Source organism: Rhinopithecus bieti, unplaced genomic scaffold, assembly GCF_001698545.2.
Source record: "Rhinopithecus bieti isolate Rb0 unplaced genomic scaffold, ASM169854v2 scaffold_30032, whole genome shotgun sequence".
NCBI classification, from domain to species: domain Eukaryota; kingdom Metazoa; phylum Chordata; class Mammalia; order Primates; family Cercopithecidae; genus Rhinopithecus; species Rhinopithecus bieti.
This window is the reverse complement of record NW_016813134.1, coordinates 317,670-343,541: the sequence shown is the minus strand read 5'-3', so window position 1 is coordinate 343,541 and position 25,872 is coordinate 317,670. Positions and strand designations below refer to the sequence as shown.

The 25,872-nt window shown below is 48.2% G+C and overlaps 1 protein-coding gene across 2 annotated transcripts in view; it reads right to left on the bottom strand.

Annotated features, from left to right (window-relative positions):
* The window catches only part of EPHB1 (EPH receptor B1), a 451,564-nt gene that overhangs the window by 318,147 nt on the left and 107,545 nt on the right, over positions 1–25,872 (bottom strand). For both annotated transcript variants that reach the window (XM_017847708.1, XM_017847709.1), the window contains exon 2: positions 3,707–3,771. In XM_017847708.1, coding sequence (XP_017703197.1) covers positions 3,707–3,771 — 65 coding nt within the window. The remainder of the gene's footprint in view (positions 1–3,706; positions 3,772–25,872) is intronic.

The following is a 25,872-nucleotide window of genomic DNA, read 5'->3' as shown; positions in this document are numbered from 1 at the left end:
GTCACAAAATAAGGTGCCAGCATCCTCAGCCCCTGGCACCTTCAGTCCCGCCATTTTTTCCTGTGCAACCAGAACTCTGAATGATCCCACTGCCACAGCTCTTCCAGGCATTCAGGCAGCTGAAGGAGGCCTGTAGATCAGGATACTCATGCGTGCACAGTTGTCAGCCACAATCCAGCTCTTACTCCTGGCCATACTCCTCCGAAACATGGCCAGCCTCTCTGCCGCTCTCGGTAGCAGTTCCTTTTGTGCCCTCTCAACACCTGCTACCCGGACTCCACATGCCTCACCCTCCAAACCTCACTTCCAACCCAGAGAGAAGATATGAAGCTGAGAGGAATTTTCTATTTCATGGCTCTGTCATGTCAAAACTGAGCACTCTCAGCTCTCCGTAGGCGCCTTTCTCTCTGTCTTGCTATTTCAACAGGAAAAGAGCTGTTTCCCTGGGAAAGGCAAATGAGCCCACAGCCCCTTGTTCCCTCCATCTACCAAGCTCTGTCCTCCCTCCCCTTACCAATTGCTGTCTCTACTGCCCCACCTCCTACTGACTCTTCACCTCTCTGCTTTCTGGCTTCCTGCCCTGGGCCCCTCTGAAACCACCTCAGGGTTTCTGGCAGCTAACCCAGTGGAAATGTTTAACACCCAGAGGCATTTGCCACTTTTGTGCCCTCCTCCCTGACACACTCTTCTCTTGGCTTCTAAAACTGGACCTCCTCTTGGTTTTCTCCTGCTCCCAGCCCACTCTTTCCCAGTCTCCATGTCAGGTTCTATTTGGCACTTCAGTGCAGGTTATCCATCCAAAGCTCTCACCTCTTTCCCCTGTGGCACTCCCCTGGGAGACTGCAGCCACGCCCCAGGCTCCCATCTCACTGACATGGGGCCGCCTTCTGATTCCATTGTCCCAAAGTCAAATGCTGATGGCACACCTTCCCGTGGGTGCCTCAGAGATGCTTCAAGCTTGACAGGTCCCAGATTGACTCATCCTCTTCCCACCCAAGCATACTCCTCCTCCTGTGTCCTCCTCCTGTGTCCTCTGACAAGGATGGCACCATCATCCACCCACTTGCTCAAGTCAGAAACTTTCAACAGTGAAACATTGAGTCAGGTAGTGAACTAGGTGTAAGTTGCCAACAATGAACAAATGCACAGAGTCCTGGCCACCCTGGAGGTTATAATATGGCTGAAGGGGGGCTAGACGTGAATCAAATTCTAACACAGAGAGATGTAAACTTTGGGACTGTGTATTGTGCTATTGGTAAAGCTCCCTGGCACTGAGAAGACCTGTGATGGGGACTCTAACATGACTGGGATGCAGAGAGCATGTCCCTGAGGATGGACACGAGCAGAGATCTGAAGATGATAAAAGGAGAAGTCAAGAATCACTTCTGTTTTCTGGCCTTTATAAAAGTGCTAAGATTTGGATAGAGAATGCACATGTGTGGGTGGGGAAAGGAAAAGGGGGTGAGATCTGCTTGGGCCACGTTGAGACTGATATGCCCATGAGCATCCAGTGAAAGAAGTGGCAGTTAGACATCAGTTAGAGTCTGAGCCAGATATACTAACTTGGGAGTCACTGGTGTGTTCACAGAATTGGAGGGTACTGTCCCAGAAGAGCACAGAGGAAACAGACAAGCAGGCCTGGGATGGAAGCATAGTCCTTGAGTCCTCCTTTTCCACCCAGACCAAGGGCCATGTTGACCCTCCCCCGGTCGCTGTAAACTAGACAAATTCAGAAGCTACTCGGGGCACCAGGAGAAGAACGATCTGGCTGTGTGTTGCCTCACAATGAGTGCTGGGGAAAGGCAGCTGAGCATGCTGGTAGCAAGTGGGGAGGGCACACAGGGAGAGCCCAGGCCGCTGCTGTCTCTAAAGGGCATGCCTTGACTTTGAATGTTTCCCTCAAGGAGAATCTTCCTTGGGAAAGGATATCAGAAGTATAAAGAAAACAGGTGTTGTGGACAAAAACCAAGGGAAAAATTAACCATAAATCATGTCAGGGCCTTGTAAAAACACACAAGCCTTCAAACAATAACATAATTTTTAAAAGACGGCAAGTTCCTAATATCCAGGTGATATGGAAGAACTGCTGCCTCATCAGCTTTACATAAAGTCCCAAGTAAAAGTGGGAAGGTTTTCCTGGCTGCCCACAGTGTTTCTGGCATGATTTGGACTTGTTCAGTGTGGTCAGGCTCTGCCCCTGTGCTCGCTCCCTGCTTTAGGGAATGCCAGCTCATTCTGGACCTTGCTTCCCTGTTCCAAGGCATGATGCTTATGCCTCGAGCAATGCAGTTCTTCAAATGCTGGGATAGGGTAACAGTGAGAACCCAGTGGAGAATGCACAGGTGAGATAACTGCCCGCCCTGGGACCCGAATGTCCCAATTAGAACCATCCCTGCAGCAGAACCAGGGCATGGTGATGAAGTGCTATGCTGGAGATCCTTCATGGGGTATAGAGATTACAGGGATGGGATGCAGAGAGAAGGTCTGGGACAGATGAGGAGGCCTAGGACCACCCTGTCCCAGCCAGACATCACCCACTGGCTGGGATGAAGAGCCCACTCCCACCTCCTCTTGCCTTCTCCTTTCATGATTAAGCTCTGAAATTAGCCAAATGCCCAAGCCAGGGACATGAACATCATCTCCACCTCCCCTCTCTTTCTCTCCTTCCTGCCATAGTCCATCTATTGCCAATTTGTCCTCCTTAACTTTTCTCAAACTAGGCTCTGGGTATCCTATTTTAACTTGATTCCTTTGTCACATCCAAGATTGCTGAAAAGAGCCTCTTAAATGCTTTTCTCTTAACTGTTCTCTACAATTCTGTCAACAAATGTGACCATTTACTTCTCCTGCTCAGGATCTCGTCATTACCTATGGGATAAAATCCAAGTTCCCTGCTCAGCATGGCAGTCACAGTCCATCACCACCATTCCAGGTTCCAACTTACCCTCCAGTCCCATCTCAGTAGCATTCACACCATGCTCTGTTCCATACACACAGACTCTTCCCTCTTATGTGTTTTCATAATCTCATCATCCCTTTCAACCAGCATTCCTCCTACTTAGAACATCTTTCCAGGCTCTCGGTACAACATCTGTCAATCTCCAACTCATGCTCTAAAACCCAGCTTGCTTGCACCTTGTCTATAAAGGCTTCTTGTCTAACCTCATGGCTTCTCATTCCCAACTCTGTGCCCACACCTGCCTGTTGATCTCCACTGCCACACACTGGTTCCCACAGGAGGCCGTGAGCTCCTCAAAGATAATCTATCTTTGTAGTTGACCAGGTACATGAACACATGACTGTCTCTCCAAGGCAAGGTCTAGGTGAATGAGAGCCTTGGCCATTCTGAACTCTACCTCCTCCCTCATGTCTTTGCCTTTGCTGCAGCCCTTTGGGAATCACAGATCTCTGATCTGCCTCAGTGTCACCACCCTGCCCCCATCCCCACACAGCCATGGCCCCAGTTGTCTAGGTATCAGCTTTCAGAAATGACTGTGTCAAGAGATGGTCTACATCACCACACGAGGCAGCAGCTCAGGTCTGAGACCCCCAGTGCTGTCTTTACATGGATGGGCAGTGGACACAGCCATTCACACCTGTATTCCATTCCCCACAGGTACTGCTCTGGGTAGTCTCTACTCTCCTAGATATCGTATGGGTCCGGGAACTCACAGCAGGACTGAAAGACGAATGGTGTGATACTCACCCCTGATGCAGGATTGGCCGTCCAGCCCAGCTCTGCAGTAGCCGTTCTGGTGTCCATTAACGTTTCTGTAGATTAAAAAGAAAAAAGAATAAACAAAAAAAAGATGAGTCAGAAGGATTGCTATGCAGTGGCCCTCAAGATCATGAAGTTGTTTGTGATAGTAAATGACGGTAGTACAAGGAGCTCTGGGCACTTTCAAGCCCAGGCCCCTCTGTGAAGCTCAAGGCTCAGATAGCAAAAGAAGCCTGCTAAGATTATGCAGCTTATGGCAAAGTTGGATACAGACCACAGGTCTGACGCTAAGTCCAGTGCTCTCTCCCCAGTGACCCCAAGGCTCCTGTGTCAGATGAAGTCATCTGTGCACCCACCACTTTACCCCCAAGACCCAGCTTCTTCCCAGAGATTCTACCAGGGCCGTGTTGACCAAGTAGCCAAATTTAATTCCTTCCTTGGGCCTTTCTAGGCCACCTCTTTCTGCCTTCTTCCTCCTCATTGTGAGGCTTCTCCGGCCTCATCTGTCTACCCTCCTTCCTCTCCACACATTCTCCTCTGCCTCCCCATCAGGCATCTATATTTTCCATCAACTCCAAACGGCTCACATAGCTTTGGCAAAGGTTTCACATAGAACACAAACACACATCTCACATCCCAGCAGCCTACCATGCAGGTGATGAAGTGGCAAGGGTGGCCACAGCAGCCAGCTGGTTACCTTCCTTCCTCTGGTCACAGGAAAGGAAAGACAGACAGCTGGATGCTGCTGTGAGCTCCTAGGAGCCATAAGGGATAAACTGCACATATTTAAAATGCATCATTTGACACATTTTGATATATATGTACACCAGTGAAACCATCACTACAAATTAATAAACATATTCATCATACCCAAAAGTTTCTTTAGTCCCTTTGTAATCCTTTCCTTCTTCCTACTCCTAACCCACCATGTCCCTGTCCCAGGCAATGACTCATCTGCTTTCTGTCACTGTAGATTAAATGGCATTTTCTCACATTTCATATAAGGAACCATATAGTATATGCCATTTTTTACAAATCTGGCTTCTCTCACTCAGCATAATTATTTTAAGACTTATTCACATTGTTGTGTATACCAATAGCTAATTTCTTTTTATCGTTGAGTAATACTCTCTTGTGTGATGTGCCACTGTTTGTTTATTCATTCACCTGTTGTTTCCAGTTTGGGGTTATTATTGTGAGAGTCTATGGGAGTTCCAGTTCCTCCATATTTTCATTGACACTTGGCATGGTCATTTGTTTTTAACTTTAGCCATTTTAATCAGTGTGTAGTGCTATATCATTATGGTCCTCATGTTCATTTCCTTGCTGGCGAATGGTATTAAACATCTTGTCACATACTTACTTGTCATCCATAAATCTTCTTTGAAGTATCTATTCAAATCTTTTTCTCCTTTTTAAATGGATTATTTTCTTATTATTGAGTTTGAGAGGTCTTTATATATTCTGAATACAACTCCTTTTTCAGATACATGTTTTGCAAATATTTTCTCCCAGTCTGTGGCTTATGTTTTCATTTTCGTAATGGTGTCTTTCAAAATCAGAAGTTTTAATTTTGATGAAGTACAATTTATCATTTTGTTTTCTTTTACAGTTTAGTGCTATGTCTGAAAAATCTTTGCCTAACCCAAGGTCGCAAATATTTTTTTCTCCTACCTAGGTCTATGATTCAAGTTAATTTTTGCATAAGGTGGAAGGTATAGGATCAATGCACTTTTTTCTTGATGTGGATATCCAACTGTTGCAGAGGGACACTTTTAGAAATTTACACAATGGTGCTATATGGGCAGGTGATGGCGTCCTAACCACCTGCGTTCCCAGGATCTGTATCAAGGGAACAGACACAGCACCTCCCAGCTGCATAGCTACTCAACAAACAGGGAAGGGCACAACATAAATGATGCATCGTTTGGAGTTTTTTTCTCCTCTTGTCCTTCCCACTGCCTCCCCTTCCCATCACCATGAGAACAGCCACTCCTTGCTTACCGCATCAGGGAGGAGATGTCAATGCAGAGTCACAAAATCTTGGGCCCATTATGAAATAGAAGAACCCTGTCATAAACCAAAGGTTTGCAGAGAAACCCACCCCAAGGGGCAGGACTAAGGGAATTAAAACAGAAGTGATAAATGGGGAGCTGTGTGGAAGAAAGGGTCTTCCTATGCTCTCATTGCTCACTCAATCCCAAAGAGCTACCCACTCCACAAGAGAAATGCTGAGAGCCTGTCCAGCACACGGGCTTGGATATTCAGCATCCTAGGGAGGTGAGGGAGTGGCCAATGGCCCCGCCAGACTAACATGGCACTCAGGGACAGCAGGGGGGCCGAAGGGCCTGAGTGGGTCTAATGAGGGGGACCTGGGAGCATCCAGTGGTGACCTGCATAGGATATGAGCAGGGTTCAGGTGGGGTACAGGATATCTCAGCAGGTGCCTGTGTGGACAGGAGCCAACAGAGCCAGGGAGCGCCTTCCTCCAAAGCTTAACACGATGGACCTACTTGTAACCCAGATAGCACTTCTGCTACCCCAGTGAAGCAGGGGCTCAAACTGGAAATGAACAGGCATAAAATGAAATAAAGAGAGCTGCATTTTCCTACGCATGTGAGTTTGTGTTCGGATTGAGTCGTGCCCCATGCATATTTGAAGGAACATAAGCATTGGAGCAGGTTTCTTAAGTTTGTTTTTGTCTCCAGTTCTTCTGACAGCTGGGGAGGCTGGTCTCTGCTTGGAGCAGCTCTCCCTCCCTCCTCCCATCTCCACTTCACAGCACTAATAATGATCATCATGACACACCAAATTTACATAATACACTTCTCAGAAGACACTCCATGAGGCTCTGTAGAAACTCATCTCCATGATTATTAAAATGTCTCTGCCAGGAGGGCCTGAAACAGGGGCAACTGAGTCCCTGTGGCAGAGCTGGGAATCGGGGTACAGAAAGGTGCAGTGCTTTCTGCCAAGTCACACAGTTTCCCACCCTGACACCAACAGCCTGAAATCTCAGCACATGGACCACAAGGCCAACTTGGGCTTTTGAAGGGCTCTGAAGAAGCTCTGGGGTTGGGCAGGAGTGGGATCCTCACTCATAAAGCAAAGAAGCCACAAAAGCTCCCAGAATAATGCATCCCCCAACCCAATAGCAAGATCATGTTGGAGGAGCAGGGAGCCGGCAGAGGATGGTGGCGAGGAAAACAGTCCAGAAGCAAATAAAAGAATCAACTTTACTTCCTTGTTGTCCAAGGACTCATTTGTTTTGTTAACCCCATAAATACAGCCCAGGACTTCATATTAGTCATGATCACCTGCTCTAGGGCTGTAATTAAATCTGCTTCTAAATACTGTTTTCCACACACTCTGTGGGACAGAATTTGCAGCAAGAGAAATCCATTTCTTTACATCTGCCCATTGTGGAGACAGAAGACCACAAAACCATAAACCATCCACTCGATATGATTAAGGGCAGCTTCTTTTCTGGCACAGAGAGCTCCTGATGATGGCACTACACTCTGGTGGGGGCTGAATAAAAGTGATTTGAGCAGGTTTACATCTCCCTGGAGAGGAAGAGCATGCTCATTTGCATTTATAAAGCATATTGAGAGTTCTGGCAGAAAGTTATGGTGGAAGCACAATTAAATATTTACCATCACTTCTGTTCTCAAACAGTGGCATGGGGACCAACCCAGCTGGAAGTGCATGTGGTGCTGTCAGATCTGGGGATTCCTGCAGAGAACACGACTCAGGGACCCATGCCCACCACCCTCTGGGAGCACATACTCAGTGCCCAAGGGCAGATCGCCGGGAAGGGCACACACAGTGTAGAGAGAGTGCTGGTGTGGGCAGACCAGATTGCAAGTCCCATCTTCACTACCTAGAAGAGATATGACTTTGCTCGTGTCATACAACCTCCCCTGTCCCTCCGCCCTCCCTGTGTCTCTCTCCATTTCTCTCTCCGTCTACACCCCTCATCTTCAGGATGGGTCTAATGCTAACTAGTAGCCAGGATTATGGGGGGAGAACGTGAGGCTGAGTGAAATAAAACACTGAAACATGCAGTATTGCTATTAGTATAACTTAATCACTCCAAGCTTCAGTCTCTTTAGCTACGACAAGAATCTGAGATGGTATATCCTATATGATATACATAAAGTATCTTTAAGAATCTAATTATGTTACACATCTAATGATATTTCATCTGCTTTCTTCTTTGCATTGTTGTAAAGACCAAGGGAATAACACATGTTGGGGCTATAACAATGCATATAAATTGATGTGTGCCCTAGAGAAATTAATGGTTTAGTTGAGGAAAGGACAAGAAGCAAAGTCATAACTGGCACTCTATTCTGGCTGAGCCTATGAGAAAAACACTGGAAAAAAGAACCGGAAATATTCTTCTGTATGTGGGGAACAGGTGTGCCTATCCCAACAGCGAGCATCAGGGAGTCTCGCACTGTGTGTAGGCAACGGAAAATCCCTGAGGTTTCCTGGAAAGGGGTGGGCAACGGTGAGGAGGAAAGAATGAAGTGTCTCCCCCTGCTTCTTGGGACAGAGATGGGAGAGTGACTCCTAAAAGCAACAGTGGGAGGGGCAAGGACCGGTTGAAGGAAATGAAGTAGGAGTCATCCCAAGCAGATGGGAGAGTGAGAAAAATAGTGAGCAAAAGGAGAAGGGAGGCTAAGAAGGGAGATAGAAGGGATCTCTGGCAAGGGTTGGCTTGACTTGCAGGAACCTGGGAAGGATGGGATGCATAAGAAACCTGGCATAGAGCCAGGTACTGTGGTGTGCACCTGTAATCCCAGCTATTCAGGGGAGACTGAGGTGGGACATCTCTTGAACCTAGAGTTTGAGACCAACCTTAGCAACATAGCAAGAGCCCATCTCAAAAAATGTGTTTTTGTTTGTTGGAAGAACAAACAAAAAACAAACAAACAAACAAAAAACCCGACAGAGATCCCATATTCCCAGGGAACACTTCCCTGCAGAAGCTTCAGTATGGAAACCCTCAGGGCATTCCCACCGACGAGTCGGGCCACCGGCTGGGGGTCCAGATGGTGGGGCCAGGTCTGAGCCTCCTGTGAGGAAGAAGAGGCAGCTATTGCCTGGCCCTGCAGGCAGTTTCTGTTTCTGTCTGGATTGGCACCTTTGGATATACTGACATTTGGGAAAAATTAGACACCCATCATGTTGAAAAGGAAATAAATAAACCCTCTTTTTACAGCTCTGCCATGCTTTTGGAGAGACATTAATCAGATATTCAGTTGAAATATTTAGTGTCCTTCCATCATGATAACAAAATACAACATATACTGACAGATGGAATAGCAGCTTCCAGGCCTTTTCTGAGCAGTGCCTTATGTGTATTCGATAAGGCAAGTCCACAGACCTTTCAAGCAGGACAGGGCTAGTGCCACCATGCAGTCATTTCCCTGTGTTATTCTCCACAGCCCACAGAACTCTTTAAGCCTGAAAGCCACACCATGGAAAAGCTTAAGAACAAAGCTGCTATTATGTAAATGCAAGCAGTTGAGAGTTGGTCCCACTGCACAAAGGACACACGGCAGCCCCAACTCCTTCCATCTACCTCCACAGAGGATCCTTGCAAGAGAGCTGTAAGGTGGTGAAAAGGGGTTCAGGTATGCATTCAACAAAGAATTTTTAGTAACTCCCATGGAGATGGGGCGAAGGGAGTGCTGTGCAAGCAGAGATGAACAGGGAATAGACAGACATCCCAGCCCTCAGGGAGCTTGCAGCCACACAGAAAACAGAAATTATTCCAATAACCATGCAAATAGATCTGCAATGGCAGCCTCAGTGAATGGTAGGAGATGGACTCATAGAAACAATGTGAGCACGGAATAAAATGACAAGTGTATGGAGCCTAGCAGGCAGCCAGAACTTCCTCTTTCTTTTTCCCAGCCCCTGGCTGTTGAAAGAACAGAGACCACCCCCATCCCCTTCACATATTTGTGTATGAGCACACACACAGGTGCATGCATACATACACACACACACACACACACACACACACACACACACATGCCCCTGACCTAAGACAGTCCATACTGGCAAGAGTGGGACATATTAAATAATAACCCCCAGTCCCAAATCCAGACCGCATTAGATGCTGATAGTGTGAGTGGCCAGGTCCTCTGCCTTCCCTAGGGGTCTCTGGGTTGCCCTCTGGACCTGGCCTGTACATGGTCTTCTGGTTGGGCAGACCAGCCCTATTGGCATGGAACTCCTGTATGACGCCCATATGGCTCATCAGGGTGTCTGCTGCCCTTGACCCTCAGCCCCTGCAACAGGGGCCCAGCACTAAAGGTGTTTAAACCCCAACTTCACACCGTGTCCGGACCTCCTGCTGCCTGTACAGGCTGGTCTCCCTGTAATCTCATTCCTATCTGTCTGAATTGGCCTCACGTTGCCTGCTGGCTTTGGATTTTGAGATCGGCTTGGTTGACTGTAAACTGTCAAGGGCACCAGTCTGTGTTCTACCAAGACCACTGCCTGGGCCCAGCACAGCCACAGAAGTTCAAAGACAACGTGTTCCAAGTAAACTTTCCACAACTCATCTCCCATGTGTCTACCCCATCTAAATCTTCTCCCTCCAGTAATTCTCTTCTTCTTCACATCAAACCCTTCCAAACTTCCTGGAGCCTAGCTGTGAAACTTCAGCAGCATTTAGTTTTGATTCCTTCCTCTACTTCAGTCTTTTACCCAATCATTCACCATATTCCAATGGTTCTTTCTTCCTTTACAGCATCTTTTTCAGCTGTGTATTCCTTTTCATTCTCAGCACCCTATCTGACCCCAGGGCTTCATTCCTGCACATGAGGACCACAGCATCCACCTCGTAACTGGTGTCTCATTCAGGAGGCCTCATCTGAGTTGCTCTTTATGCAGCTGGTGACTTCACTGTCTGACAATGTAAATAGTTCAACTTTTTAAAAAGTAATACGGCCACACTAAAGAAAGGCTTATAGAGTCTCCAGCCCTCTGACCACCTAATAATTTCACTCCAAGAATCTGTCCAAAGAAAATAATTTCAGAAGAAAACAAAACGCCCTATATCATGAAGCTGATCATTGCATCATTATCTAGACTATGAGAAAAGCTGGAACCAGCCCATCCATAGGGGAAGGAAGATGTGCAGGATAGCACATTCACACGCCTGGAGTGTTATGAAGACAATGTAGCAGTGAGCAGAATGTGAGCAGTGAAACAGAAAGCAGGAAGCAGAACTGTGTTAGCCAACAGAGGCAACGCAGAACACAGTGTTTCAACCGAGTGAAATAGCAACTACCTAAAAAAAGTAGGTAGCGAGATGGAACAGCTGCTGGGTGGGGGATGTTGGTTTACAGATGAGCTTCCTAATTATTACTGTGCTGCTTTACACGACACAAATTCAGAAATAAAAATTCAACCAATTTTCAGAAAATGACTCTTTCATCACATCTCATTCCTCTACTTTATGATTTTCAAAGTCTCTCCACTAACGCCAAGATATGCCACAAATGCCTGGCCTTTAAGAGCTTTCTGATCTAAACCCACCTCTTCGAAATTGATCTTCAGTTCCCTCAAGGAAGCCCTTCTTCCAGTGCCCCATTTCTGCTCATGGTGTCACTCCTGCCTGGACTGTCTTCCTACTCCTCCTACACACCTGAAAGACTCGACCTAGTCCTACCCATGGAGGTCTTCCTTCCTCTACAGAACTCGTACTGTTTGAATGGTTAGTTTTCATTATCACTTTATATATCTGAGTATATTTGAAGTACGTTCAGAGAGCAGAGCTGTGACTTCTGTCCCACAGAGCTTGGTCAGATGCCCTCATACAATATAAATGTTCAATAAACCCTGAAGATCTGGGTTCAAACCCCAGCTCCACAACTGATGAGCAAATCAAGTCAGGCTGAGTGTCAAAATCCTAATGTACAACACAGGAAGAGGCTTTCCCTCTTGCTTCCTGCCCTGAGTCAACAGAGCCATGCCCATAAAGACGTTCTGTGTTTTCTTAAGAACACTCATTTGACTAACATTTATTTATTGTCCTTGCCAGTGTAAAATGCTAGGCAAATGGAAGCACTGATTATATAAGTCTCCACTGGTTGATGTGTGGCAAAGGCCAGTGAGAAAGATAAGAAACAAGCCTGAGGAAACTGAAGGTGCCAACTCAGCCCATCTACTGAATGACTGACTGACTGAATGAGTCTGAAAAGGCATTTAAATTATAAAACAAACTGTGAAATTTGCTCTTTTAAAGGATGTACAGATCAGCACAGTCCTACCCACTACGTCCTCCTCCTTCTGTTTCTTTTATATTCCAAGGTGCAATTAGTTATGGTAACTAGAAAGAAGCTGCAGCTTACATGGGTCACAGCATAGAAGTGTGCCTGAAGGAGTTGGGACAGGCCCTAGATTAGGTACTGGTTCACACGTGGCATAGCCCACAAACAAGTGGGAAGGCTCAGAGCCATTTCTCTCCCTCCAGGACTCTTCCAAGGTAGACTTCCAGAGAAGCAGACCAGAGCATGGGGACATGGGAAGGTCTGCTCAATGTACAGAGCTGTGTAAGACTGGGAATCGGCTTCAGAAGGGCTGCCCTACCTGCCCAGCCCAGCTTGGCACTTGGTACATGGCTTTTGATGGTTGTTCTCCTCTCTGGTTCAGAGGGTTTCTTCTGGCTCTTAGTTCTTAGGGTGGTATCTAAGAAACGTGACAAGAAACTAGAGGGGACCTCTGGATCTACGATGGACTTTCTGCCTCTGGAATCCCCAGGTCTGGCATGGTCTTACAGTGGCTTAGTAGTGTGTATGCTTGTACTATGTGAGTGATTTTCACTAATAAAATATGGAACTTACTTCAGAAGCTGTATTAGTTTCTTAGGACTGCTGTAACAGCACCACAACCTCAGTGGCTCAAAAAAGAGGTGTCCAGGAGGCTAAAAATCCCAAATCAAGATGGTATCAGGGCCATACTTCCTCTGAACCTGTCGGGGAGGATCTTTCCTGGCCACTTCTTGCTTCTGGTGGTTTGCCTGGGATCTCTGGTGTTCCTTGGCTTGTAGCTGCCAACTCCAATCTGCCTACCTCATCGCATGCTGCTCTCCCTGTCTCTGCCTTTACGTGGCATGACTATTTTATAAGGACGCCAGTCATATTGGATGAGGGGTCCGTCATACTGTAGTATGACTTCGTCTTAACTATTTACATCTGCAATAACCCTGTTTCCAAATAAGGCTGCATTGTGAGGTACTCAGGGTCAGGACTCCAACATAACTTTTTTGTGAGGGACACAATTCAACCCATTACAAGAGGGTTAGGACACTGGAAAATAGGGCTGCTGGATTTCCTCCAACAAATACTAGGGGCTGCGCTGGGAGCTTGGAGGACACAGACACAAGGAAGGCCAGGCGCTTCCTCTAAAGATATCCGTTCTAGCAGGTGAGTGATGGTTTCTATTTGCTCCTCAAGGCCCACTCTCTACCCTTCTCTTCCCTGCTCTGGGCAGAGAGAAGCATCCACTGGGCCCCTTCACCCGCAGGAGCTATAGGACATGGGAAGTAAGATGCTCCTGCCTGCTGACAGGGAGAGGCTGGTGGCCCCTCCTGTAGCTGCAGCTCTTGCCTAGTTCTGGGAAGATGGCTCCCTCCCCACGTCCTTCAAACCTAAGCGTGGTAAAAGCCCCCTGCTGCTGCTAGTCCCTAAGTGCTTTGTCATTCTTGTTGCTTGTCTTTAACTCTGTGCAACCTTTGTAAATAGACCTTCATTAATCTCCCCTCAATCACCTCTTTCTACTGTGCCATCTGTTTCTGCCAGACCCCTGATGATGCTCAGGGCTTAAATTAGTAGCCCGTGGAAGGTAGCCCCAAAGTCTCCAACCACCCTCCCCACAGAGTCCTGTAGTGCCCCACACAAGGAGGCAGCTACATGCCAGTGTGGCCAAGTCCTGACCACACTGGACTTGGATCTGACAGACTTGGGTGTGAGTTTCAGCTTTATTGCCGTCTGGTTGTGCAACCTTGAGCAAATTACTCAGACATCTAAGGCTCATGTTCAGCCATCCACTAAATGAGGATAATAATGTCCACTTCACAAGGCATTTGTGGGAAGTCAGTAAAATATTATTTACCAAGCACCTATTGAAGCCTCTGACAAGTGGTAGTTGGTCTGCAAAGAGCAGTCATTGTTATGCTTCCATGTTTGGTCCTGATATGGGGAGAACCTCTCACAAACCCAAGTCTCTTAGCTACATCCTTTGAAACTGGGCTGGCCACTGAGTCTCCAATCCTACTGTTCACTCTGAAGGGTGGACCTTGGTTCCTTTGGGCCCTGGAAGCCTGGCTCCAAACCCATCCTTCAGCTCCAGTTCACTGAGAAACCCATCTTAGCCATTCAGCCACATCCTCCACAGCCAACTCCTGCACAACCACAGATGTGGGCACTCGGTGCAGCCTCCACCTTCCCACATACACCCTGCATGGGGGCATCTGGGATGGCCTTCTCTCTAGCTATGGCCCCGACTGGGTCTAATGCAATGTAGGTCACCAAGGAGCCCAAATAGCTACACCACCATTGACCGTCACCAATATACACTGAGACATGGAACTGCACTGGGCATTTTTGAAGAGCCTTTCTCTCCATGCCTGGCGCACATGCAGAGCACAGGAGACTGGAATTGAAGGGGCTTTAGTCACTGACTCTGCTCTGGATAAAGAGGGCCACATTCCAAACACAGTGCTCCCAGCATTGCCCTCCTCGCACCCTGTCCTCGACCCCTAGATGGAAGTGGGCTCTCCAGCCCTGGTACTGGTTGGTGGCTTGCGGGTTAGGGTTCCCTGCCACAGAGTGTTTCCTCTCGGGAAGCAATCTAAAACTTAAGACAGTAGTATTTCCTCACATCCACAGCACTTGGGAAGGAGGTGAGAAAGCAGCTCTATTATCCCTTTGAGTTTTCCCAAAGTCAGGGATGGTGTTTCAGAACAGGGGCAGCAGCAACCTCCCAGAAAACATGCTGCTTATCTCCCTGATGTGTCGGACCTGGCAGGTTTACAGTAGAATGATTTTGATGGTATTCTTGCCTGATGTTAGATGAAAGCTCAGCACTGGGCCTGCTCTCAGGAGACTGTTCTCATGAAAGGCTGGCGCCCAGGACTCTGAGCTCCCCTCTCACCCCTCCCATGCCCCTGCAGCCTCCATTACCTCTGTGTGCTCCCCACCACTGAGGGTGTTCCTGAGCCTCCCTCGCTTTGGCCTCCCCACCCTTAGCACAGCAGGCATCTCCACATGATTCACTGATGGACAGGGGCAACTGTGGATGCAAGGACTGGCGCTGCTCTCCAACAAAGGCGAAGTCCTGAGCCAGTGAGACAAACATGGGAACAAGGAAAATGGAAGACCAAAAAGCCTTTCATTTGGGATACCAAAGTCCCAAATAGCCACAGTCCTTTTGCCTTATTTTCCTCCTAACTCAGCTCCTTTTTCCATTCTGATATCAGGAAATGTCAGATTCCCCTAAATCCTAAAAGATGGCCAGACACCCTTTCATGCCCACATGTGCCCTTTCCTATGTCTGAACATATGCCACAGCCAGAGAACCAAGAAGAAAACTGGGTCTTACCACCATGGCTAGGGACCCCAAGACCTCTCCAGCATCAAACATCTGTAGGCAGGAGCCAAACTGGCCAGACCATGTCAGTGGGCACATATAGGGCAGGCCTCAGAGGCTGCCCTCTGGCCCAGGCATGGTGCTGGGCAGCCCCACCCACTCCCAGGCCATCAGGCCTCAGGAGGCATTTAATCAGACCTGTAGGCAGGCTTCTTTCCAAGCCTCACCTTCTCTTGACTCAGATTCCTTCCTGACACAGAGCACATCCTTCTCCCAATCCAGCAGCAAAGAGAGAGAGGCAGAGACCAGGAGAGGAAAGAGAGCCACACAGGCATGCCGGGGTCCAGAAACAGCCTTTAAATCAATGTCCCAGCATGTTGATGGTGCAGGCCTGGCCAGAAGCCCACTGCTACTCAGTGCTACACCTATTTGCATTTTTGTAGTGAGAGTCAAAGACCTATTAAAATTTAGGAGCCTGGCATTTTCTAGTCTTCCAGCACCATGAATTCTAAGCGAGATTAAATCTGTTTGCCCCAGCCATTCTGACAGACCAATGAGTTTGTGCCAATGGCACACGGGTAAGAACCGTGCATAATAAACCTGCTGCCTCCTGCTCTTTGTGGGCGCGATGAGAGAAGGCCTCTCACTTCATGGGGATGCAGGCACCCAGGGGGCATCAATCACCCTGGAGAAGAGCAGGGAGGAGAGCCTACACGCCCATGCAAAATGACTCTCTGCAGCCCTGATGAAGGCCGGCGATGGATGGTGGCCCAGGCTCGTTAATCAGAAGGAATACGCTGCCGTCTGCCTCTCCCTGCCAGGCCCTCCTGGGCCCTCAGTCCTGATTGATCTGTGGCACAGTAATTCTCAGATGGCACAGGCACTGAGCTGTGCCCTTGGGGCCCCTGCATGCACTGGCAGCAGCTCTGGAGAGCCAGGAGCCCTGGGTGGGATGGCTGTGGGGGGCTTGGGGATGTGCCAGTGAGGGGCAACCAGTCAGGGAAGGAAAGAGTGGGGGCTGGTCCAGAAGTCTCTCAAGTTCTCCTGGACACATCCCAGACCAGAATGGCGCTGCTGAGACTCCAAAGGCTGCATCACCATGCAGCTACCCCCACCGGGCAGCTGACACCGGCTGCTGCCATCCTCTTCCAAGTATTCACCATTCTCAGTGTTGTCATTCAGCAGCTGCTGCCCCATGGGTACCACTCCTCTCACATACAGTCTTCACGGCCTATTTCACTGCCATCTCTCCAGCTCAAGACCTCAGCCACCCCTCTTCAGAGAGCCAGGCTGGCCTACTGCAGTCCCTAGACTCCTACCCAGCAGTCTTCCTTCAGACAGAAGCTGACCACATCATACTCTGACTCCACCCCACCAAATCCCTCCCGCCCTCTAAAACCACACCATCATCCCTCTCGGCCCCTCTGGGAAGTTTGCCTAACTGCCCAGCCTTGGCCCTCCTCCTCCCCGAAAGATATAGCCCACCTTGCACAAACAGCCCTAGCCCAACTCTTCATGACTTGCATTCTGTGCTGCCTTTTCTGTGGTTTCCTGCTCCATTTCCCTGCAGGCTCTGAGAGAACAGTGCCAGGATCTTCACTCTCACTCATGGGCTGCCACACCTTGCAGAGTACCCTGTACTCAGCTATGCCCTGTCCACTGCATCTACTGATGGCCAATGAGCCTTTCCTGCTGCATGATTCAGGCCCAGGAGTTCAAAGGCTGCAGGATGCAAGGTGGAGGCCTGGTCCCTTTTCCTCCAGGTGCGCCCCCACCAAATAACTTAAGCCACTGACTCTGTCCTATCCCTGAACTCTGCACAGTCTCACCATTCAGTGCAGGTCTCAATCACTCCAGTTTTTATCCATCTCTCCATGTTCCATGGGATTGATTGTGAAGTGCTTGCAACAGCTTTTCTGTTCCAGTTCTCACCCTGTCCTGTTGTACCACATGACCACTGTCAACTGCCTAGCAGGTCAAGGGGAGGGTGGTGCTGGAATCAATGGACCACCAAAAGCCGACCCATGAGAGAAGCCTAATGAGAGTATGGCACACTCTTGGCTGTGAGATCATAGTTCTGACCTCCTCTAGCTGTGCAGTTGCCAGGGGTCAATAGGAAGATGCCCAAGGCCCCTCCAGTGCTACCCCTCTGACTCCACAGATGCTCCCACTTGCAGGAATGAACCTTTTGCCGTTCCACCCCTTCCTGTTAGGGAATGCATGTTCAGCCCTGCCTGTCACTCATACTCCTAAGTCCTCTGTTATCACCAAGATATCTGGAGAGTACTCTGGGAAGACTTCTATTTGTGTTTCCCAATCAATAGCATTGACTGGCTCCTGGCATCCAGCATGTCCTGAGATCCCAAATATTCACAATGCCATAAATGTCTTCCTTACAAGCCTCCCAGAGCTCTTGCAGTGAATGTCTCTGTGCATAAATGTCTTTGGAGGAATTTGAAGGTCCAGGTAGAGCTCCTATGCTGGTCTTAGAGGTGTCCTGGTTTTCCACAGTGGGGGGCACACAGGCATGAAGGCCTTAGAGTCCTCCTGCCCTCCTACTCTGCTGTGAGCATTTGGTCTACCCACTGTAGCCACAAAGGAGGGCAGGGGCAAGTCCTGGGCCTCAAACCTCCCAGGGCCAGAGCTGTCACACTCACAAAGCTACTTGCAGCCTTGGGGACTAGATAACCTCCACATCACAACCCAGATGCCCCAGGCCTAAGGATGACACTCTTAGCTACACTGCAGACATTTTATGGAATCATTCCCTTAGCAGCTAAACTGAGATTGAAGAAGAAAGGCCTTACATATTAGCTTGTCAGAGGGAATAGACTAGGAGGCAGCTGACCACACTGTGTGGGGCTGGACCTCTCTCTGCTCAGTCTTCCTGGGGTTGGCTGATCACTCTAGGCCCTTTTGGACTGAAGTCTGAGGCTTGTACTTGAGTGGAAATTTAAGTGCTGATCCTGGTCTCCTAACACTGGGCATTTGGGCAATTTGGAAGTCACCTCTTCCTCTTGTAATGCTGGAAGCTCAAGGAGAGAGTCATTTGTCCACTCGGCTTTGAATTCTCCCTGTGGAGGTGGGGGCGAATGTTTTCTTGAGGGGCTGTGGCCTCAAGACTCCCCATCCTTTTCCTGAGGCCAAAAGAGCAGACTTCAGGAAAAATGACACCAGCTGTTCTCTTCCTTCTGAACTGAGAAAAGAACAGGGTCAGTAGCTTCAGGATCTGGAGGTTTGTTCTGTGTCTTTCAGTTTGGACATGATGGGGTCCAGATTTCATCTGCTCATTCACAGCACTGCCTGCTATCCAAATGCAATGGGAGTTGGGCCCTAAGTCTGGGCCTGGCTCTCATTTCAGAAGCTCTCAAGGTTTGAAAAGCTCCGGAAGCATGGTGCACTCCTCCACTCCAAGCTTGAGCCTTGGCCATAGCACCCTCCCCAGGTGGTCATGCAGTCTCCACTTGCTCACTTCCAAAGATGAGGCACTTACTACCTTCCCAGGTAGACATTTTCTCGTTAGCTGGTTCCAACTTTCAGAAGGCTGTCTCCTTGGGATTCCCTTTCCTTGGCCCTTGTTGTATTCCTCAAAGGCCCCCTACAGAATCAACTGTGCCCCCTTCTCCATGGCAGCCCTTCAAATTATGAGAGGCCAGGACCTCCTGAGCATTCTGTTTCCTAGCAACCACACTCTTGGGTCCATCAGCTTTTCTTCCAGCCCCCAGCACCTTATGTGTACTGTTCTCTGGTGGGCCATCACCCACTGCTGAGCTCCATATGCTCCACCGGGTCTGATCAGACCGGGGAAAAAGGGGGCTGTCACCTTCCTGGTGGGCACATCCTACCTCTGTTGATGGATTCTAGGACCACAACAACTATCTGAGGAGCCCCACAGCACCATCAGGCTCACTTCATCTCTCTATCTGTTCCCGTATGAATTCCACTAAACATCCTACCGGCTCTCCAGGAGAAATGTGGCTCTGTAGAATCCACGTGCAGGACCTGAAGGACTCTGACAAGAAACTCTTCTTCCATGCTGTAGGTGCCCTTCCTCATTGCCCTCACCTTCCTCCTCCTCCCCCTCCTCACCTCTCTTTCCTTCTCCCTCCTCACACCTTCTCCCTCCTTGTTTCCAACTCTCTCCTCTCTCCTCCCTCTTTGTGCTGTTGTTCCTGCTTAACAGGGTGCTTCTGGGATGAATAGTGTTTTCAGCTCTGGCCAGGAATATATCAGGTCTTTCCCAGTCCTGCCCCTGCCCTCACCATGCTGGTGGAGCTCTGTGGAGAGTTGGGCCAGACAATGGGCCAGTGGGTTCACTTGGGAACTCACAAAAGCCCCATTGCCCTCCACACAGCAAAGAGTGGCAGGCACAGGGAACAAATCCCCTTTCCTGCAGGCTGCCAGGGTAGGATACTATGGGGGCACAGGGCCTCTGGAAGCATGGCTGCAGTCCTGGGCCCTGGGCTCTGGGCCCAAGACAGCCTATGGAGAGGGCCAGCCCCTCTATCACTCAGAACTCACAGAGCTGCAGAGTCACAGAGGCTTGGCATGGCCCCAATCCTCGCGTTTGTTGGGAATGTTAGCACCTCCATGCTGACACACTGAAGCCTCTAGATGCATACTCAGAAGGCCCCACACCATGTGTTTGGGGTCTGAGAGAAGAGGGTTTGCAAAAAGGAAGATGAGATACACAGCTTACTGCACTGCAGTGTGGGTTTTCTAAGGGCAGGAACTATTCCCAGGCAAGGGCTGGACATGAAGCACAAGCCCATCAGTGACTGCATCAGTGAGAGAAGATGGAAGTGAGACCCTAGCCTGGCTACCAGCTGTGGTGTGCAGCACCTCAAAGGAGGAAGCTTAGAAATTTCTGGTCTCTAACCCTGCACCAGGAGGACTCTGGATATAAGAGCAAGAGCATGTTGGAGGCCTGGAGAGGGGAGGCCACATTCTAGCAGGCTGGAGAGGGGAGTACATGTGGGGCAAACACAGGCATAGACAATTATTCTTCACTTCCGAAATGCAATCTATCAATGACATCTACTGTGGGCATGGCCCAAGACTTTACTGAATTTTAAAATTGAGTAATACAGCCAGTGGGGGGGTTCAGTCACTTTCCCCCCACTTCATGGGAGTTAATCTAATGTATGTAATATAATGATGATAACTGGCAAACAGCAAAGCACTTGCATCCCTCCTGACTGGTACCTTAATGCCAGTGGGTCAAATTCACATCTCAACAAAATGGCATGGAACTTCACTCTACAACATTCAAATCTCAGTGTTAAATCTGGTAATGGCCAGAGACAACTGAGCTGTGTTTTCTTTATGTTTCACCAAGCACTTTGGGCCCACCTGCCCTTCCTTTAGAAAAATGATACAAAGCTCTGTCTACCAGCAGAAGAAAACACACATCTACTTCCTTTAGTGGACCCCTACCTAGCCAGGCATGGCGCAGCTAAGAGAGCACTGGAGTTGAAGTCAAAAGACAAAGGTTCCAATCTAAGCTGTGTGGATAATGGCAGTGTGGCACTGGGTAACCCACACAACCTCTCTGAGACCTAGATTTCTCATCGGTAGCATGGGTACAATATACCTGTTTCCCAAGTTAATTTGAAGATCAAATGAAATGCTTTTTGTGAAGTGTCTAGCACTGTACTTGGCCCGTACTAATCACTTGTCAATGCTAATTATTATTATTTCTAAACAGTTGGATTCAGATATATACCTTTTAGAGTTTATAAACTCTAATGGCTAGACAAGTGCACTTGTCTAGCCATTAGAGTTTATAAACTATTTTCACAGGCATTACCTTATCTTCAAAGACTATTAAGAGACAGGCATTGGCCCTACTGTTTGAGATCTCATTATACAAACTGAACACAACACCATCAGTTGAATAGGGGCTCAACTTGCATTCCCTAGACCTCTGGGGTGATAGCATCTGGGCTGCAAAGCAGCACAGGTCTAGGTAAAGTCTTCTAGTCCAACCCAGGAGCACATTCTCCAAGTGGGCCTTGGTTTACCACTGACCCACTGGCTGCTCTGGTAAGTGTTATGATGGTCTACTCTGGCGATTGGAAAACTTCATATTTTAGGCTTTGTGAGCCATTAGGTCTCTGTTGCAACTACTCAATTCTGCCATTGCCATTACCTCATGTAAGCAAACTACACGCTGGATTTGGCCCATAATATATAATTTTCCCACCACTAGATAGTGAAGGGCGATGGCCTGGACAAAGATGCTAGAAGAATTTGATCAGTGATATTTAAAATTTGTCTTTTCATGTTTGATCAATTCATTCATTATTTTATTGTACGATAAAAAGAAAAAACTCTTACAGCTATCAGCATACCTATAAACTTCCACAAAGTTTGTGTGACCTCTAGAATACCAGAAAATCCCCAGCTGGGACCCAGAGGATACTCACTGAACAAAAATAAAATTAAATACAATTTATATTACTAAGTCATGTAAATAAAGTGTACCTACAGAAGATAACTGGCCTAATTCTGATGTATGATGCTATCCCCTTGGGCTGAATGGTTTCAACAAAATTCAAAAGGGAATCTGAGTTCTTCTAAAAGGGTAGAAAGGGAAACAGAATAAACATGGGGAACACAGGCCTCATTTGCCGCTAATGAATTTGCAGAGGAACGTGTATAATTAGTGTGTTTGTCAGCTGGGGTTCTGTAGACTTGGCACATCAATGGGATCGTATCGCCATGGGAGTGCTCAGAAGGGGCATGGACCCTGGGCTCTCAGAAGAGTCTCCTCTGATCTTATGGAAACCACCAATCAGAGGCATGATAAAGGAGATCAGTCAAGAGAAAATGCAATACTGCAAAACCAGGTGGCAGAGGAGTGAAGCTAGCAGATGGGCAAAGGGGGCTTCAGAAGGGAAGCCAACAGCAAGATGCTCAATCAAAACAGGCCAAGGACTGCCTGGGAATCATGGGGAAATGGCAAGGCTCTGTCTGGCTTCACAGCTTAGAGGGCAGTTGGGAGGAAATGTCCACAGCAAGGTCCCTGGTCACCACCAACAGGAAACATAAGCCAAGAGTCAGTCCAGGTTCGGCCAGACCTCAGCACAGGAAAAGAGGAAGCCAGAAGTGTGGTGTACTCCACAGGCCACACTGACTGGCCCCTGTAAAACCACCTCACCACCTGTTGCCTTTGCTCTTCCTCTTTTCCTTAGGCTTCCACACCATTGCACCTTTTCCCAGCAGGTGGTCCCTACAGGTGTGCTGGGCTGATGAATAAACCACATGTGCTTCCCAAAGCAGAATGCTTGCCCTGCCCCCTGGTTGGCAATGCTGGGCAGTCAATAATGCCTGGAATGACAAGAGAAATGCCTGACATTGTGGAAAGTGACAAGAGAAGTGTGTGGAAGGTATGGCAGGGAGTGGCTGCAGTGGGCAGACTCCATGATCAGTTTGGTAGGCCAGCAGCATGTGCAAACTCACAGAGATAATGTGTCAGCTTCAGAGAGAGGCTCCTGGGCCCCCCTCAGCCAGCACTTTGGATAGCTCCAAAGAGGAAAGTGGAGCAAGGCTGATCCCCAGTGTCTGTCCAACCTTCTCTACCTGAAACTTACAAGAGTATTCTAAAGAAACCCTGATGCAGCTATTGGGAAGTGGAGCAGGACTCGCACCCACAGCCACCACCACTCCCACACGGCCTCAGGGGCTGACTCATGGTGACCAATGCTGTGGAGTCATGCCCCATTACTTTTGTTTTACAGTTTCAGCTCCCATAGAGATCATTTGTCTCTCCAAGTGCAGTCCTGTGACTGGGCACTCTGCCACCTGGTGCAAAGCCCTCTTCCCCAAAAGGCCCCTGGTTAAAGCAGAGAAGTAAAAGAGCTAGGCATAGCAGACCCAAACAAGAACATTTTGTCAAAAACAGGTATCTTTCACCAACTAAGCTTGAGCAAATTGTATAAACACTATATTTAGACACTTTAAAGGAATGTTTAAAGTTTGTGTTTCCTAAATGACAGTCAGATGTCTTCCCCGACTATCTGTGATCAGCTGTAGAATTCACTTCCTCATCCCATACTTGGGATCTCCAAGAGACTAGCTACTCAGTGTGTGTGCCAGAATCTCTCAGTCATAGCCCCTTGGTGAGGAGATATTTTTCCCAGCTATGAACTTTTTCCCATGCAGAATTAAACCATCCGCTGGCTCAGCAAGTGTAAAGCTCCAACAACTCTGGGTTGTTGCTTCTGAGAAATGTCCACCTCCTTGGTGCTTACCTGCCATCCCCCAACACAGACCACAGACCACAGACGTGCTGGCCCAGGCTGACACTCACTCACAGGCACCCCTCCACCACCCTAGCAGCTGCCTGCTTTCACACGCTGCCTCAGAGATGAAAGCGACTATGTCCCTTAAACAGAAGAGAATATTTTGAACAGAGAATTAACAGCAAATTAAACTGGTTTCACCGTACTCATTCATGCACAAAATTAGTGTGGGAGTTAAACCGAGAAAAACCAAACAGGCGATGTGTTGCAATAATCAGAGGGCAGAATCCAGCCTCGGAAAGAAATGATCACTCAGAGGAGGAAAGCCCGGGAGCTACAGGCTTCTAATTGGGCAAGAGTGCTACCTCTTGTCCCATCTGGAGCCAGCCTCCTTTCCAGGGCTGGGGGATCCAAAAGGGCTTGGAGATCTCTTAGGCCAGCAGCAGACAGCCCTATGACAGGTGGACACACCCTCCTGAAAAGGCCCCCGGTACTTGCCTGCTCTGCTCCCTGGGCAGCTGCTTGCACTGCCACTGCACGATCAATGAAAAACATTACAGAAACAACCAATTAGGGCCCAAAATGCCTTCAGACTTTTTCCTTCATAGGCACGTCTGGCTGCGGTGGGGTCACAGTGAAACTCCTCTCCTGTGGATTCACTGGGACCCAGAATTAGCAGCAATGGAATCATAACCAGCTATAGAACACCAAGCAATTTTTGATAACTTCACAAATCTTTCCTTCCAACTCTGCCTGGTTAATCTATTATCTAATTCTTACCTTTGGTAGATTTCTTACCTTTGGTCCCTCCATTTAGCATGGCTCCATCATTCCCATCCCTAAAATAAAACCTGGTCCAGGCGCACACAGTCCAGGCTGGGTGGAAGGGAAGTATACATGAGTGGACAGCGAAAGGACCCCAAATTTCCAGCCCCAAGGATCTTCTGAGAAGGAGATTCTCAGAAAGGGCAGCAGCGATCCCATGCAAATTCATTTTAATGACAAGTGATGCTGCTAAAGGCACCGGTGCTCACTGTGCACGTCAGCACATCCCAGGCCTTGAGGCAAGCTGAGGCTTCTCTCCTGGGCACACTGCTGAAGAGACCAGAGAGGCTGGATGTGAAGAGTCAGCCTCTCTCATTCCACACACTCACCCTTGTCTTGCCAGCACCAGTAGGAGCTACTCTAAAGCTTCAGGGGATGCCTGGAGTACAGGAGCCCAGACTGGAGCCCTGAGCAGGCTCTCAGAGCCCCACTCCTTCCCATGACTTCCAAATAAGCTCTTTGTTGTCCCCAGCTTGGCACGGAGCCACCCAGAGCTCCAAGCGGAAAGTCCACACTTTTATTTCTATTTATTTTTAATACATCAAATAAGATGAGAGAAACATAAGTTTTAGTAATACCAAATATACTAATGGGTCCTAGTACCCTCTACTTGGGCCATAGTCAGGACCATGTGTCCTGAAAAGCCTGCAAGGGCAACCTGCGGAAGGGTGGCCAGGGTGCCCTAACCCTATGTTCATTATCAGCGTGGAATATTGCAATTTACAGATGCCTGGTGAAGAGCATTTCCAGGTCACATTATCTAGTTTAGACTAAACTAGCCCTTACAGAGATGAAATAAGTGGCTTTCAGAGATTCCTGCAAAAGATACTCAGTTCGAACCACTCTGATACCATAAAGCATAAATAAAGCCCAAGAGCCTGAGGCTGCTGACACTCACCCTGCTCCCAGTAGTAGCTCTTCATCAGTCACACGAAGAGCTAAAAACTAGGATAATCTAATCAGATATGACAAGAAATTGGCAAAAATATCAAATAATCAAGAAGGCTATATTAAATACAGTTATACATCCACTATTGTTAATGATGAACCTTACCCTGAGTGTCTATTCTGCCTTGCTGTGCCAGCTACTGAGATTAAGAAGCCATTTTAATCATAGCAAGATCTTTTAAAATATTGTTTATTTCATCTTTATCTGATTTTTAAATAATTTCCTTTTATTGCATATATTAAAATGTACGAAATACATTAGCACAGTAGCATATGCACACATTCACTACATACATAAATATAAGAGTCTTGGGGCTGATGCTTGGTCTGGGATCCTGGAGTTTTGAAGACCACTTCCCATCTCAGTGGGTGGCACCTTCCTCCTGCCAGTGACTCAAGCCAAAAACCTGTACACCCTCCTGGACTCCTGGCTCCCCTCTCTCATCCGCTTTGTCTATCACTTCTTCTCTGCACTTCCTCTCTGAATACCTCCCAATAATTCTGTCTATCTCCATACCC